The sequence below is a fragment of the Mustelus asterias genome, chromosome 10 (genome assembly GCF_964213995.1).
Source record: "Mustelus asterias chromosome 10, sMusAst1.hap1.1, whole genome shotgun sequence".
NCBI lineage: Eukaryota > Metazoa > Chordata > Chondrichthyes > Carcharhiniformes > Triakidae > Mustelus > Mustelus asterias.
The window spans coordinates 84,130,217-84,147,086 of record NC_135810.1 but is presented as its reverse complement, the minus strand read 5'-3'; the positions used below and the strand labels follow the sequence as shown (position 1 = coordinate 84,147,086).

Here is a 16,870-nt window from a genome sequence, read left to right as displayed (position 1 = left end):
AAAGAAACGCTGCACATACAGTATATACATTATTTCTAAAAAACAAGTCGATATTTAAAGACTCAATTCATTGACCCACTTAGAGCAACTAAAAAACCCACAAATGGCTTGCAATCCTTCCTGTTTACTACCAGACAAACTTTCAGTTCAGCATCTAGTTCACACTTACGAGCAATGAGCAAGTCAGTTTTGTCAGAGGCTACAACACATCATTTAACATAGAACATTTTTCTGATAAAGTTGAATTAAATTAGTTCTTTCAAACTATATATAAAGGCTCAAGATGCACTGCACTGCATATCTGAAATGCTCATCATTTGGTCTGATCCCATACATCAATGTCATTGTGATAAATCACATAGCCACCACACTACTGTAGCTGCCATTAGCAATGCTTACCAAGGTGTCTCATGTTAAGACATTAGTTTCAACTGATATTCCAATAACGTAAACCTTGAGGTAAATTTGAAGCATAAAATCCTTCTTTAGCTTTGGCACACACCTACACTTGCTTAAAATGCTGCTGTATAATATAGTACTGATGTAGGGGGCTAGAATAGGCTAATAAAACACATGACTATAGGTTTTAGAACACTAACGCAATATTGACTTAAGAGTGAATGATCTTGGACTAGGGGAATGCTGACAAGGGCTGCTGCTATAGAAGACAGCTCTATTTAACTTACAAGTATTTTTCATTTAAAAAACATGTATTTTGAATTTATGAAATTAATGTAGTTTGATTTTAGGATTTTGTGAAGTTTCAGTTAATGACAAGGTACTGCAGGGCTAGATGGGGGTAGGTTTAGACAGTGCCTGCATTCCAGAGGACAATGGTTCCACTGAATGCAGTTATGTTATCAGCAGTGGTCAGGAACAAGATGGCTACCAATGCCAATTTGATGAATAGAACTGTACAGCTCCAAGCTGATAACACAGGTGCAAGACAGACAAAGGATTTCTCAGGGTTGGACAAGTGTCACATGGATTCAATTCAGTGGGAATCATTCTCCCATCGCACTGTCCAGTGTCCTGTGTCGCTGGGCAACAAAAGGAAGGTAACGTCCAGAATTACTAATAAATGAAATCCCATGAGGTCAAGATGTGTATTGTTATTGGTTGGAGTTAATGACAGGATTATTATTGACTGATTTGTATTAATGTTTACTGGAATATGCCTACCAGAAAGGTGGGAGAAATTATTTTGTAACTGTATAATTGCCCTTGCGAGGGCTTTGTCAGAATCACAGAATACTCAAGTGCAGAAGAAGCCCTTCGGCCCATCGAGTCTGCACCGACGCATGAAACGCCCTGACCTGCCCATCTAATCCCACTTGCCAGCACTTGGCCCATAGCCTTGAATGTTATGGCGTGCCAAGTACTCATCCAGGTACTTTTTAAAGGATGCGAGGCATTCTGCCTCCACCACCCTCCCAGGCAGCGCATTCCAGAATGTCACCACCCTCTGGGTAAACAAGTTTTTCCTCAAATCCCCCCTAAACCTCCCACCCCTCACTTTTAACTTGTGTCCCTTTGTAACTGACCCTTCAACTGAGGGGAACAGCTGCTCCCTATCCACCCTGTCCATGCCCCTCAATCCTGAACACCTCAATCAGGTCGCCCCTCAGTCTTCTCTGTTCCAGAGAAATCAACCCAAGCCTATCCAACCTCTCTTCATCACTTAAATGTTCCATCCCAGGCAGCATCTTGGTAAATCTCCTCTGCACCCCCTCCAGTGCGTTCACGTCCTTCCTAGAATGTGGCGACCAGAACTGCACACACTACTCCAGCTGTGGCCTCACCAAAGTTCTATACAACTCCATCATGACCTCTCTGCTTTTGTAATCTATACCCTGATTGATAAAGGTGCGTGTACCATGTGCCTTTTTCACCACCCCATTAACCTGCCTTTCCGCCTTCAGAGACCTATGAACTAACATGCCAAGGTCCCTTTGTTCTTTGGAACTTCCCAGTGTCAGACCTCTCATAACATACTTCCTGGTCAAATTACTCCTTCCACAGTGCATCACCTCACACTTTTCAGGGTTAAATTCCATCTGCCACTTCTCTGCACATTTGTCCATCTCATCTATATCTTCCTGTAACCCAAGACACTCAACCTCACTGTTAGCCACCCGGCCAATCTTTGTGTCATCAGCAATCTTACTGATCCTACCCTCCACATAGTCATCTATGTCATTTATATAAATGATGAACAATAGGGGGCCCAGCATGGATCCCTGTGGTATGCCACTGATCACTGGCCTCCAGTCATTAAACCAGCCATTTGTCACCACCCTCTGTTTCCCACTGCTAAGCCAATTATGAATCCGCCTTGTCAGATCACCCTGTATCCCATGTGCATTAGTCTTCTTAATAAGCCTCCCATTTGGGACTTTGTCAAAGGCTTTGCTGAAATCCACGTAAACTACATCAACCGCACTACCCTCATCCACACACTTGGTTACATGCCCAAAAAATTCAATCAAATTTGTTAGGCATGACCTCCCTCTGACAAAACCATGCTGACTATCCCTGATTAAACCTTGCCTCTCCAAATGGAGATAGATTCTCTCCTTCAGAATCTTCTCCAGTAGTTTCCCAACCACAGGTGAGAGACTCACTGGTCTGTAGTTCCCTGGTTTGTCTCTACAACTTTTCTTAAATAGTGGGACCACATTAGCTGTTCTCCATTCCTCTGGCACCTCCCCGGTGGCCAGGGAGGAATTAAAAATTTGGGTCAGAGCCCCTGCAATCTCCTCTCTAGCCTTCCACAGCAGCCTGGGACACAATTCATTCGGACCTGGAGATTTGTCCACTTTTAAGCCTGCCAATACCTTGTCACTCCCTCTGATAATTTTCTCTAGAGCCTCACAGTCTCTCTTCCCAAGTTCCATAACTACCTCCTCATTCTCATGGGTGAAGACATGTGAAATATTCGTTTAACACCCTACCAATGTCCTCTGCCTCCACCCACAGATTTTCCCCTTGGTCCCTAATGGGCCCTACTCTTTCCCTGGTTATCCTCTTCCCATTGATATACCTATAGAATATCTTAGGATTTTCACTACTTTTACCAGCCATTTTTTCATATCCCCTCTTTGCTCTCCTAATTGATTTCTTAAGCTCCATCCTGCACTTTCTGTACTCCAGTAATGCCTCCACAGACGTACTCCCCTTAATACTTGTTAAAAGCCTTTCTTTTCCTTCTCATTGTATCCTGAATGTCTCTGGTCATCCATCGTTCTCTGGGTTTGTTACACCTTCCTATTACCCAGAGGGAACATGTTGGGCCTGTAGCCTCTCCATTTCATCTTTGAAAATCTACCCCCCACTGCTCTTCCGTAGATTTCCCCACAAGTAACTCATTCCAGTCTACTTTGGCCAGATCCTGCCTAATTTTGTTAAAATCTACTCTCCCCCAATCCAAAACCTTTTTCTGCAACTTGTCAATTTCTTTGTCCATAACAAATTTGAACTGGACCATGTTGTGGTCGCTATCACCAAAATGCTCCCCCACCAACACATCAACCACCTGTCCAGCTTAATTCCCCAGAATTAGGTCCAGCAGAGCTCTTTCCCTTGTTGGATCCTCCACATATTGACCCAAGAAGATTTCCTGTATACATTTTAAGAACTCTACTCCATCTAAGCCCTTGACATGATGGCTATCCCAATTAATGTTGGAAAAGTTGAAATCACCTAATATAATTACCCTCTTATTATTTTTACACCCCTCTGCGAATTGTGCATCTTTGCTCTTCAATTTCCCACTGACTATCTGGGGGAGTTTATAATAAACACCTAGCAACATAGCTGTCCCTTTTTTATTCCTAAACTCGATCCACAAAGCTTCATTTGATGTCCCCTCCAAGATATCATCTCTCCTTACTGCAGTAACTGTCTCCTTAACTAATAATGCAATGCCTGCTCCTCTTTATACCCCCTCTTCTGTCTCGCCTGAAGATTCTATATCCCGGGACGTTGAGCTGCCAATCCTGCCTCTCATTCAACCACGTTTCTGTAATGGCTATTATATCATAATTACACGTGTCAATCCTCGCCCTTAACTCATCCATTTTGCCTTTAATACTCCTGGCATTAAAGTAGAGACCTTCCAGCCTTGTCTTACTCCCTTGAAACTTAACTACCGCTGTATTCCTTCTGACCTGATTGCTTTTCAATGTTATACTGTGTCCCCATTCTGCTAACAGTCTGGGTCTGTTGACATGTCTGAGTGATATCGGGTGGGCCGCAACCTCTATCTGGAGTGCTGTGCTACTTTATATCATTCTCCCATTCAATCGTTCGGTTAAATAAAATCATGTCTTAAAATCAGTACACTGCGTTTCATGAGCTTGAGTAGTAGCAATACATAGCCTCGAGAGAAAACCCCTGTCAACAAGTACGTCACTGAACCTCTCACTTAAACAAATGAATTTACATTAAATTTAAAGCTGGAACATTAAGATACCGTGTCCTTTTATATCACCCAAGTGTGTCAAGACACAAATCTACAAATATCATTCTCAATGTGTCAAACTTAAAATCGCAATCTGCTAGCAATTTTAGAGCTTGCAAATAAATTGACTTGATAATTTACTTATGACATGTAGTTAACAGTATAAAAAGGATTCAAGTCATACAAGCAATATACGAAGACTCCCTGCTATATGATATTCTAACGAACAAGTTCAGATTGCTGAACTATTCACCAAGAGACAATCAGTATACTATTCAGGGAAATGACAGCCCAACACAGCAGTTCTCAACTGTAGGCCATGACTCTAGGATGAGGAATCGAGTTTGTGGCCAGGATCGGCAAGCCCAGTTCAGTTTCTGGTCAGTGGCAACCCACAGCATGTTGATTATTGTTTGCTTTACTTGCATGTTAACTTGTATTCACTAAAGTCTCTCTCATGCCTTTCAAAAAATATTTTGCCCATCAATTCTTACTCCCAAAATGAATAGCCTCACACTTCCCCATATTATATTCCATCTGTCACCTTGTTGCTCACTCACTTAACCTATATACATCTTTACAGCCTCTCTGTCTCCTCCTTACAGCTTACATTCCCACCTAACTTTGTATCATCATCAAACTCAGATGCATAACTTTCAGTCTTAGTCATTAACATAAATTGTAAAACTGAAGCCCCAGCACTGATCTTTGTGGCGTTTCACTAATTATAGTCTGCTAACATGAAAATGCCGCATTTATCCTACTCTCTATTTCCTGTTCATTAAGCAATCCACCACAAGGCTATTACTCCAACTCTAAGGCCTTATCATGCATATTAACCTTTTAATTGGAGACCTTATCAAATCCCTTTTGGAAATCTAAGTATGCTACATCTACTGGCTCCTCTTTATTTATCCTCCCAGTTAGATTCTTAAAACATGCCAATACATTTGCCAAACACGATCTCCTTTTCCTTTGATCATAATATGATTTCCTAAGTGCCCCGTTAGAACAGGCTCTTGTAAAACTGTTGGTGCCCACAAGGTGTGTTTTTAGTTCCATGGAAAACAGAAAACCACATTCATACGTGGAGACTGAATGAATGACGAATAATCTGGATACTCATTTTTTACAACAACAAGCAAAAACACACAAAATGGGTGCACTAGATTATCTAATCAAGGATTGTATTGTTTCTATAATATAACATTTAACAGAGAGAAATCATCCAACTGTAAAAACAATTATTTTCTCTATGTAGTAAAAGGATGAATCTATTTCAAAAATGTGATGCTAAGCAACTACACTTAGTTGCTAGGATGCAATGCTTCAGCATACCATCATGAATGCACTAATACTGAATGGACAATTTTGAATGAACAAAGGCCAAAGAGTGCAGGGGCTTGAGTGTGTCTGGCTTGCCCTTTTGGAACAATACAACTGCCAAACAAATCATGGAACACCGACATCATTGTCTTATAGATTGCATTCTATCACAAATGGAGAAGTTATTCAATAGGTGATATTCATCTTTTTATTGGGGATGTTATATACACTGTACCAACTCATGGTTAGAAAGTCGTTTGAGATCTATTTTTGTTAAGAATTTGTCTTCTCAGATTGATCATAAAGAAAATAGCATAAGAAACAGAGTAAAATATAAAGATTTTGAATATTCTCCCCACACCCCCAAGAAAGTACTTGATAATCAAATTTAAGTAATATGTTCAATACTACTTTAGACTGCAGGACTATCCCCATAATGAACAGCTGCTAAATCTTTTGGGGTATTCCAACATTTCACAATGGAACAAGTTGCTGTTAGCGACATTATATAGAAGTTGAAACATTTCATTTGGAAGTCAACCAAGATATATACACACCAATCATTGAAATAACAGTGACACGCATCGATATATGGCGCAATAGGTGCTCAATTTGCACACAGCATATGTACCACAGTTATACAAGGAACAAATGGGCCTGCTAGGTGTCAGGAAAAGAAAAATCATCACAGTTTATCTTGTATCACATCTTGTTCATCTTCAAATATTGTTGTAATACAACATTCACTCATTTACAATGTATTTGTGCAAAATATACTACAGATGTATAGCCCTTGACATGAGTGAGTTCCTTTTACCACGTAGATACTGCTGTTTAGATCAAAGCAACATGAGTAAATAACTAGATACCATGAATGTTACTGGATGCTAACATTGTATAGACAAATGAACAAAAACTGCATACCAACACTAGATTTATCTTTAAAAAGACATCCAGTGTTAACTCATTCAATAGCTCAAAAAAGTGGAAATATATATATGAACCACAGTTTAAAGGGTTATTATTCAAATGCCGAACTGTTCAATACTATATTGTGGGTTTCTTTGGCTAATATTTTCCTATCCTGCTCAGAAAATCAGAAAGGCACAAAAATGTTATTAAAACAAGTTAAATTTCGGCTGGTCTATTGCATCAAGAATTCTACACCGTTTTCCACAGCCTTTTAACATGTCATCCCATAGTTGGAGTGTAACTTTAAAGGGTACATTCAGATTAGAAATAGAAAAAAATTTTTACAGAGCAGGATATCTGGCCAAGTGACTAATCATACCTATTAAATGGTGAACATAGGAATTCATGTAAATGTTAGTAACAATTAAGAAATTATTTGTTACACTATTAGCAATGCTACCACGATGGCTGCTCAGTTCCAAGTTTTCTTCTGCACTTCTTTGTCTACTGAAGCAGATTTTGTATAACAGAAGAATACACTCCAGATAGTAAGTTGTACATACCATACGCAGTGTTGTAGCAGCCATCAAATTACTGTATTAAGTCGATAACATTACAAATCCCTTGCTAATTTTAAAATTAAAAACTAACAATAATTTGTGCAATCAGAATCTGAAAAAGAATAAAGGTCTTGCATAAAATGAACTGGTTAATGCAAAAGGACCACCAGATGTCCATGAAGGCTGCTGAAGGCAAGCAACTGGTGGTCTGCTCACTGAAAAGTTTGCATTAATTGCTGCACGTATGGACACAATAGCAATGTATTTTAACCCCTTCCTAGCCACAACCTATATTGTATTTACAAAGTATGCTGCATTGCACAAAAGAACATAACAAAAAAATGCATTTTGCTGCAACAAATATAGGTCAATATAACCAAAAAGGGTAATAGATAACTTAGCACCCCTTTGTTTTGTACAAATTAAATGAAGCAGTACAAAAACTGGAAAAAAGCAGCAAATGCTGTAAATATAGAATCAATCAGTTAGTATCCATAAAAAAAAGGGCATTTGCAAAAAACTTTTCTTTCTCTTTCCAGAAGTTGACTAGCTAGCCATTTTTGGTTTTATTTACTTTTGAAACATAAAACAATTATTTATCAATTAAATGCCTGCACAAAAAGAAAATAAAGCTTCATATATTTTTGCCTAAATCTTTCACTAAGGTTACTAAACTGTAGATTTTCTGTAACACATTTTATTGATACAAAAGTCAGAGACAATAAAAATGCTTTCTAGTTGTTTCTTCTCAATAATTTTGTTCCAACAGAATAGTTTGCAGCTTTTCTAAAATTCAAGTTTAACTAACTGCTTAAAATGGTGGATTATATTGCAACTATAGAACCATTCTGACACCAAAGTTTCCAAATATTAGATAGGCTGCAATTCAAAATTAGTAAGAGGAAGTCATCTACATCATCATGATGCTCTTAAATTCTGTACTTATTTTACTACATAAACTCTGCTTATATTTACCAATATAAACTGTCCTGGCACAAGAAAGTACAACTATCATTTTTTAAAAATGTTATTTCTATCACTTACATTAGTTGAAAAGCAGACAGACATTTGATTCTATGTTGCAGTTAACAAAAAAATCCGTATACACTTTGAGCTGCAGGCATCCAGGCAGTCAGTGAGAACAATGAATAGCTGAACAGATGGACCAACAATGTCTATGCTTTCCCTTATTACCAAAGCATGTTTCTAGCCAATAAGAGATCATCCAGTTCACAATTAGTTTCTGAGGCAGATGCAAACCAACTTCTATCCCACGTCAGGTCTTGGGGCCTCTTAAGACAAGTACACTGATGTCAACCAAGGTCTGCCCTGGGCATCATGTGTATTAACAAGGGGTGTGCAGCAACAATGCCAACAACAAAAGGAACTAGCAGGCAGCTGCTGAATGAGGGCATGAGTCATTAGGCAGCAGGCTGTCAGCAAAAACACCTGGCTAGTTGTGGACCTCACCAAAACCCTGTTACTATTGTAGTAAGACAAGACACATTGAAAGACAATATCTGCTTTATATTTAAATATGCAGGTTTTACTTTATTGCTGTCTTTATACAACTTCTACAAAAACCTATCAGTATCAAAAAACTGCCAAATTAAAAATAAATGTCCTTGTGTAGGCTGCTCTTGAAACTTGAATCCACAGGACTAGAGATGGGAACAGATTCAGTTTTTAAAGTAATTATCACATCCAATCTGAAAACATGTTGTATTCAGAGAGAACAGTAATGAACGGGTTAAAGACACTTCACTGAAAAAAATTCAATATTCCCAGAATTCAAGCAACAAAGCTATTCAAATTTCAAGGGTACAGTCAATTTCCTAAAGGTTTAAAGTATGACTAGAATTTATAATAATCAACTAGTCATTCAATGTGTCAGACAAGAAATTAACTTAATAGTTACTAACATTTACTAATCCGAAATTGGACTAAACATATGCAGATAATTTGGAAAGAATTCAAATACAATATATAACCATAGGTTGGCCTACTAGCTACTGTAAATATTACCCCAACTAAGTAGCGAACAGCTAGGCATCTCAAGACTGGTGAACAAAGGGGTTCAGAACAAAGGGGTAACAGAGACATTTAAAAATTAACAGCAAACAGGTTTGCCCATTTTTGGTTGATCTTCCCCCACCTTCCTGACTATATTATGGTGAACAGGTAATCGAAGTCCGCAAGTCTAAATTCAAGTCTGCTCAGTTTCATTGGGCCGCAATTTCCTCAGAGTGGAAATCAGCATTGGATTACTTGCATTATTTTTTTCCAGCCTGTTTCACCCAACCTTCCGATTCAGACTAGGCGAGATCCAGGCACTGCAGTGTATTCTTGAGGCCCAGAGTCAATGTGCAGAAGAGTGGGAGTGAAGAGACCAATTTACGGAAGAAATCGAAGGTCCGAGGAGGGCCAGGGCAATTGCTGTGCAAACTCTCAGTGTGAACTTCTGAGAGGGATTCCCCAGCACATCTTTGGGGTATCTCCCCAATGTGACACTGGGGAGTTCAGAAGTTATGGCCCATTAAAATCAAGAGAAAATCGTGCACAGACCACCTCAAAGCATTAAGATTACAAGGCAGATTATGCGCCTTAACTAATCCTGACAATTTGTGTAAATTTTCAGTTACTCAAAAGTGAGGGAGAACTACATTGTAAACCTTGATTTTTCTTTATAAATCAAGTGTAAAATTTCTTAATCAAACATTGTCCCTTTTGTCCTCAATATTTGACTCCCTTTTTAAAAATAACTGCCTTTTCCACTCTGAACTTGTCAATTTTTCAATAACAAGTTTAATTTGTAATGCTTATCCTCTTCTTCCACCTGGTCTTCTTCATTTAATACACGATGAGCAACTTTCAAAATACTGGATTTTTAGTGGTAGAAAAGAACTCTCTTTTCAGCATAAGATGAAATCTTCAAAATTGGTTTATAGAGAAAATATGTATATATTTTTTAAATGTTGAACTTTGTCACTGATCTGAAAGTAAAGAGCTGTAAAGAACTAATCACTAGCATTAATTTATATTGTGAGCTTAAAATAAAAAATTAAGGAGCAATTCATCCAATGTTAGGAATTTCACAGAAAATAAAGAAACCGAATTAACACTAATTACTGTCAAATATTATAATAAACCCAATAGATTCCTCACCCTGTTGTTTGAAAGACAATATTCAAAAGGTGTGTACAAAAGTTGAGGGGGGGGGGGGGGAGAAGAAAAATAACGCTTGCACCTAAAGCTTTAGATTGCTTTTGAATGCTTAAGGCTAGTCTAGCCATTGATAACTTTCGGCTCAGGTATGCACATTGAAACCAACAATATTACTCATATCAGGAATATTTACGCTTGTGGTGTAATATGAAACCAACACTAAGTCTGCTGGGCCTATTCTCCAACATGTTTTCTTGCTCGTTAGGATCTTAAATTTCATTTTATCTTATTTCTAATTTACTGCATTCTAGATATTTTTTGTGAAAGTTGATACTTCACTTAACTACTTCACTTAACTACTTCCTGTTGCACTTTTAATTGTCCATTTGGGAAATACAACACCAATTGAAAAGTCTTAATTTCAAAGACCCATTCTTCAACCAGACAAGGCAATATCATACTTGCTTTTACATGTCAAGGAAGTGTTCCATTTGATTTTGCTCCTGGCACCTACAATCTAGTTGCGCCAGCCAAACAATTCTGTAGTAATAGTTCCTTGATGATGGTAGAACCACTATAAATCTACAATCAGTATTACTAAATAAAATTAATGACAGAAACTCCCCATGAAATAGTGAATGATGTCTATTCAGGGTCGTGAATTGTCATAGGCCTTCATGAGACTGAGCAGGCAGATTCCTGAACCATAGATCTTTGGGCACATGGGTCAGGATGCCCTGAGTGCAGCATCTACTTCCTTTTCTTTCCGTCTCTATTACAGATCTGCTGCTTTATTAAGGTGTTGAGCCTCAAAGCAAGATGCAACACAATGGACTAGTCACCATTCTGAATGACTGACAGCAAGCTCTTCCCAGTCAGTCACTAAGGTCAATGTCACTGCCCTTCAAGGAGGGATTAAGAATGTCTTTAAAGCATTTCCTTTGTCCTTCCCTGGAATGCTGGACTCAAGAATTGAGAAAACAGGATCTGGTAGGACTGATGGTTTTTTGCCAACCAGACCCAATAATCATATCGTTGTACTTGCTTTTGCTGCATAAATCATGCTGTGGAAACCACCAAGGTATTTCTCTCTTGCCCACAGTAGGGAAAATCCTGACATGCCTTGTCTTGAATTGCCTACTTGCTGTGGCTGACAAAGCCCTCAAAAAGAGTGTGGTTTTAGACCTTCCAGAGGAACCTCTGACATAGTCTCTGCTGTCAGACAAAAAATCCCCAAAATGTTGAGAATATCAGGAACTCTTCACTGTTTCCATCTACTGATCAAAGCATTTGATTCAGTTAATTGAAATACCTTACTAAAAGAGATTAAGCAGAAATATGTAGTTACGTCAAACAGTTATATTTTAGCTTGGGAGACTTGTATCCATACAGACAATGGGGCTCGCTCAACTTAGTTGGCTAGGATGTTGGCCTGAGAAAGGACACTGATACTCGAATGTCTATCTACCATTGAATTTGCAGGATTTTGCAGAGGCACCATTGGTGGTATTTCTCCAGGGATTTAAGATGTTGGCTGTGTGTTGTCCATGTCTCTGATGCATACAGGGGGCAGATAGCACTTCAGACCTGCAAACCATGAGCTTGGTGCTGAGTTTCAAGTCTTTGTCAACAAATATTCTTCTCGGGGGTGAGTGGGGCAGTGTTGTGCAACAGAGCAGGCTGACAGAGGCTGAGGTGCTCTTTGCTCTGGACTAGAAGCAACACAGGTTGATTAGTTTCTCGTTGGTCCTGTAGTTTCACTCTGGTGGGGAGTTTCAAGGAGATGGGTGGAGTGTTGCAGCAAGGAAGATGGAAAAGAACATTGGTGATGACACAACCTTGCTTGATCCCAGTTTGCACTTGTATTGGGAGTATAGCAGATCCGTTGATAAGGATCACGCATGCCTGACACAATACTCCGAAAACAAACTCTCTATTCTGAGGTTCATCATGACAAGTGGTTACCAGGAAGGCAGAGGAAACATTTCAGGGACATCCTCAAAGTCTCCCTGAAAAAAAATTCCATATCCCCACCTATACTTGGGAATCTCTTGCCTATGCTGGAGAAGAAGCAACCACAAAGGTACCAAACATTACAAATGTTTCCAGTAGGCCCAGGTAGAGGTCAAGCACAAACAGCTTGACCTCGGAAGGAGCATTCCAAAATCAAAGCATCCCACCTATTCACCTCATCAAACATTACCTGCCCTACTTGTGGCAGTGTGATCCAGCATTGGACTATTAGAAACCTCAGTACCTACAACCCCCGAGTGGAAGAAAGTCATCCTCAGTCCTGAGGGACTGCAGAAGACGAAGATCCTTTAGTACAAATTACCTCCGCTCATGCTACCCCCTTATCCCCCTATTCCTCTTTCCCTCGTGTTTGCATCCCCTTAAATCCCCTCAAGCACAATTTCAGGTGACTGGTGGAGGAAAGGGCCCTGCTGACATGGTCACCAGAATCAGGGATGTACTAGATGGTGGAAAAGTGGCTGGATGTCACCAGAGCAGCTGGCACAGTGCACATCTTGTTGCGCTATCTGGCTTACAGTCAAGGCCACCATGATGCTACAAGAAACACTTGGTCCTAAATCCACAAGGCATATCGATGAGGCTGAAGTATGTGGAGTGATTATATCTGAACTGACCTTTATTTGGACAGAATTTCTCGATGAGGCAGACTGCAAAGCCCTCTTGAGAGTTAGCACTTCACAACTTAAGCTGTCTCTTGGAAATCCCTGCTGTCCAATTCACTCTGAACAGAAGAGTTTCCAATGCAGATTCCTCATTTTACCTCCTGGACATTATGCTTCCCCTCTACCGCGGCTACGTTCACGGCCAGGTGTCCCTGGAGAGGGAGCATGCGGTGTCCACGGGCGAGGTTGATGCTTTCCGCGCCCGCTGGGCACCGCAGGGGTTGGGGTGCATTATTGACCCTAATAATCACATTTTAATTTGATGTTTTTAAGTTTCCTTTGTACTTTGATTTCTGTTCGGGCTGTTCCCCCTCCTTTTTGGGGAGCTGCCCCTTTTACTTTGTCCTGATTTAATCTGAGTTTGTTTACTTGGTTTGGTTTGACCTAAAAAGAGGACATTATTTAAAAGACGTGTAAATTTTAAATGTTGATTTTCAGAGACACTTGGATTTACTCATTAAAGGAACACACAATTAGCATGCAGGTACAATGAATAGCTTCACACTTTCACACCAATACACTCCATCTGGCAATCTACTTGTTGCAGACTCATATAGTCTTGTCTATATCTCTTTGCATCCTCCTCACTGCTTGCTTGCAACTCAGTTTTGCATCATCAGCAAACTTGGATAAATTACTCTAGTCTCTTCATTGAAGTCATTAATATAGATAGTAAATAGTTGAGGCCCCAGCATTGATCTTTGCAGCATTAGAGCCTGCCAATGTGAAAATATCTAAATTTATCCCTACTTTTTGCTTCCTGTTTGTCAATCATCCATCCATGCTAATATATTGCCAGGACCTCAGACCGAGCACCAAGATTATGGTCTACAGAATAGTAGTGATATCCACTCCTATATCTCAGAAGTGGACTATGCACAACTGGCATCTCAAAACCTTGGAGAAGTACCACCAGTGCTGCCTCCACAAGATCCTGCAAATTCATTGGCAGGTGCACCAAGGCCAACATCCCTAGCATCGGAGCAATGATCATACTCAATCAACTCGCTAAGTGGGCCACATCATGTGCATGCCTGATACAAGATTCCCAAAACAAGTCCTCTACTCAAAGCTTTGACACGGGAAGCAAATCCCAGGAGGGCAAGAGGAAGCATTTCAAGAATGCCCTCAAAACCTCCTTGAAAAAGTGCAACAGCCCACCACACCTGGGAATCCCTGGCCCAATACTGCCTCACATAAAGGAAAAGCATTTGGGAAGGATCTGAACCTTGGATTTCATCACCGAAAGCAAGCTGAAGCCAAGCCTGACAGCTAAAGGAGCGCATGGCAACTGGACACCCCACCCACCCACTCCTCCAACCGTCTGCCCTACCTGTGACCGAGACTGTTGGTTGCGCATTGGACTCCTCAGTCACCCGAGAACTCATTTTTAGTGTGGAAGCAAATCATTCTCGACTCCGGAGGTACTGCCTAAGAAGGAGAAAGAAGATTACCCAAGAACTCTATGAGCCCTTGACTTGTGTGATTACAAAATGACTTTTGGGAATGCAATTATACTATGTTTATTAGCTCCTACTAGTTACATCCTCAAAAATTCTAATAAATTTGTCAAGCGTGATTTCCCACGTTGAGTTTGTCTGATCATACTATGCTTTTCTAAGTGCATTGTTAAGACTTTCTAAATAATAGATTCCAGCACTTTCCTGATGACTAATGTCAGATTAACTGACCTGCGTGTTTCTTGTTTTCTCTCTTCATCCTTTCTCGAATCGAGGTTATGTTTGCTGACTTTTAATCTGCTGGGACCTATCTAGAATCTATGGAATTTTGGAAATCATAACCAGTGCATTACGCTTTTTAGAATCCAAGGATGTATCAGAACAGGTCCCAATAATAGATGGAAAGACAAAAGGAAGCTCAAGGAGCAGCCAAATGAGTACATGAATGGAGATAGGAAATGATTACTGAGAAGCATCTGGGGATTGATACAAGAAAGGAAAAGCACCCAAGTGCCTTTTTTGAGATCAGAAGCCTTAGGCAGGAGGTATTGTTAGAATATGGACTGGTTCAGGGCTATTACAGCGGCGTAAAGGTTCATTGTGGAATCAGTGCCAGAACAGTTAGAGCGGTAGGCAGTAAGTAGCAAGGTCCAGTTCTGCAGCCAGCTAGGAATATTCAAAAAGCAGAATGTATCGATCAGTAGCCAGATTTGGAAAATTAGAAAAGCAGTAGAGTTTGATTGGGGAAAAATACTAGGGCAGACAGCAAATTTCAAACTGGTGACAAAACTTAAGAAAATCGTGCTATACTTGGGAGCAGATACACACTATTTCATGGATGTAGAAAAGCTGCCGCAAAAAGATGACAGAGCACAAACATCTCTGGCTAAATCAGGAGTAGAGATGGAAATGTTTCAGCTTGGTGAATTCCCATGTTATGAAATAAAATGTAGATTCCAATTCACGATAATGCAGGAGACTTATATACAATTAAATATATTTTCAAATTCGATAAGAAACATTGTTAACTTTCAGGGAGAAGTGTAACATTCCACAGCTTTTTAAAAGATGAGTGCAGGACATCCTGCATCAGCAAAGCACACCCTTTCTGTTACACGAGCATTTGCTAGAACAGGAAAGAAACTTCTAAAGCAATAACAATATTCGCTGTGGCAAAACATCCGAAAATGGTCAACCTTCAAATAAAAGTGGATCTTGTCCAAAACTCCAACAGATTCGAGTCAAAAATTTACCAGAATGTGAAAATGCTAAAATATCAACTTGTGATGAGTAAATGGTGGGGTTTGTAATTATAATTCTTACTAAAATATAAACTTGGATGAGTGGATGGGGGGTTATAATTATTATACAAAAAGAATAAAGCGCCAGCTAACCGCCTCGGGATAGATGAAGTTTGGCTGTTGTTCTTAATGAATATCCACAGCTTGGTAACCAGCGGCCAGCGAGCCTCCTGCTCCCCACCAGAGGCCTAGTGTCGGAGTAAGCGGAATATCAGCCCCATTGCTCACTGTAACGGTCCCGCGGGGGACGGAGAAACACACGGCGGACACTCCATACTCACAGGAGCGGCCCAGTTGCCCACACCGGCCTCACTCTCTCAGTCCGCTCCCGGGTCGGGCCTGGATTTCTTCTCCCCCCCCCTCCCCGCTCCGGCCGCTGACTCACGCTGACGGCCCCGAGCTGGAGGCCGAGTGCGGGCACTGATGGAGTTTCCAGCGGACGGATTCCGAAGCAGCTTCCTCTTCCTCCATCTCTTTGCCCGCAGCCGCCCCGGTGTGTACTGCACCCGCCGGCGCCTGGCCTGGTCTGGTCCGGTCCGGGCCGGTCAGATCCGGAGCTCGCGCTTAAACGGTTCTTTATTTGAAGACTGGTCTCCCGGTCTCGCGCTGTCCCGCGGCTGCTGCCATCTGCAGCCCCGACAGCAGCAGTGTTCACTCCTTTCACCCCGTTACTCAATATTGTGGTTTTTTAATGCTACATTTATTGTTTTATTTTGTTATCTTTAGCAAAACAAACTCCTGTGACACTAATTGTTAACCTTTAAGCTCAACGGTGGCAATAATCCATGAAGGTTTATAGGCTCTCCATTTAGAAACGGGGATATACAATGGTTTATAGCTTGAAGGGTACCATTTCACATTAAGCATGGAGTAAGGTAAGAAGGCAGGCCTCAATGAACTATCACAGCAGGTATGGAGATTGAACCGGTGTTGTTGGCATTTTCCACACCACGCTATTGGTGCCATTTACCCAACTAAGCCAACAGAC

General features: G+C 40.5%; 1 protein-coding gene across 6 annotated transcripts in view; it reads right to left on the bottom strand.

Moving 5' to 3' along the window:
* LOC144499724 (putative ribonuclease ZC3H12C) overlaps nucleotides 1-16,525 on the bottom strand; it is a 62,774-nt gene extending 46,249 nt beyond the window's left edge. The window contains exons 1-2 of one of the 6 annotated variants that reach the window (XM_078222066.1): nucleotides 16,164-16,518; nucleotides 14,455-14,552 (exon numbers count right to left, since the gene is read on the bottom strand). In XM_078222066.1, coding sequence (XP_078078192.1) covers nucleotides 14,455-14,481 — 27 coding nt within the window. In that variant the 5' untranslated portion in view covers nucleotides 14,482-14,552; nucleotides 16,164-16,518. Of the gene's footprint in view, nucleotides 1-14,454; nucleotides 14,553-15,777; nucleotides 15,812-15,975; nucleotides 16,098-16,163 lie in introns of those variants that run through there. The other 5 variants (XM_078222067.1, XM_078222069.1, XM_078222068.1 and 2 more) reach the window with 5 other exon arrangements.
* Nucleotides 16,526-16,870: the final 345 nt, after the last annotated feature.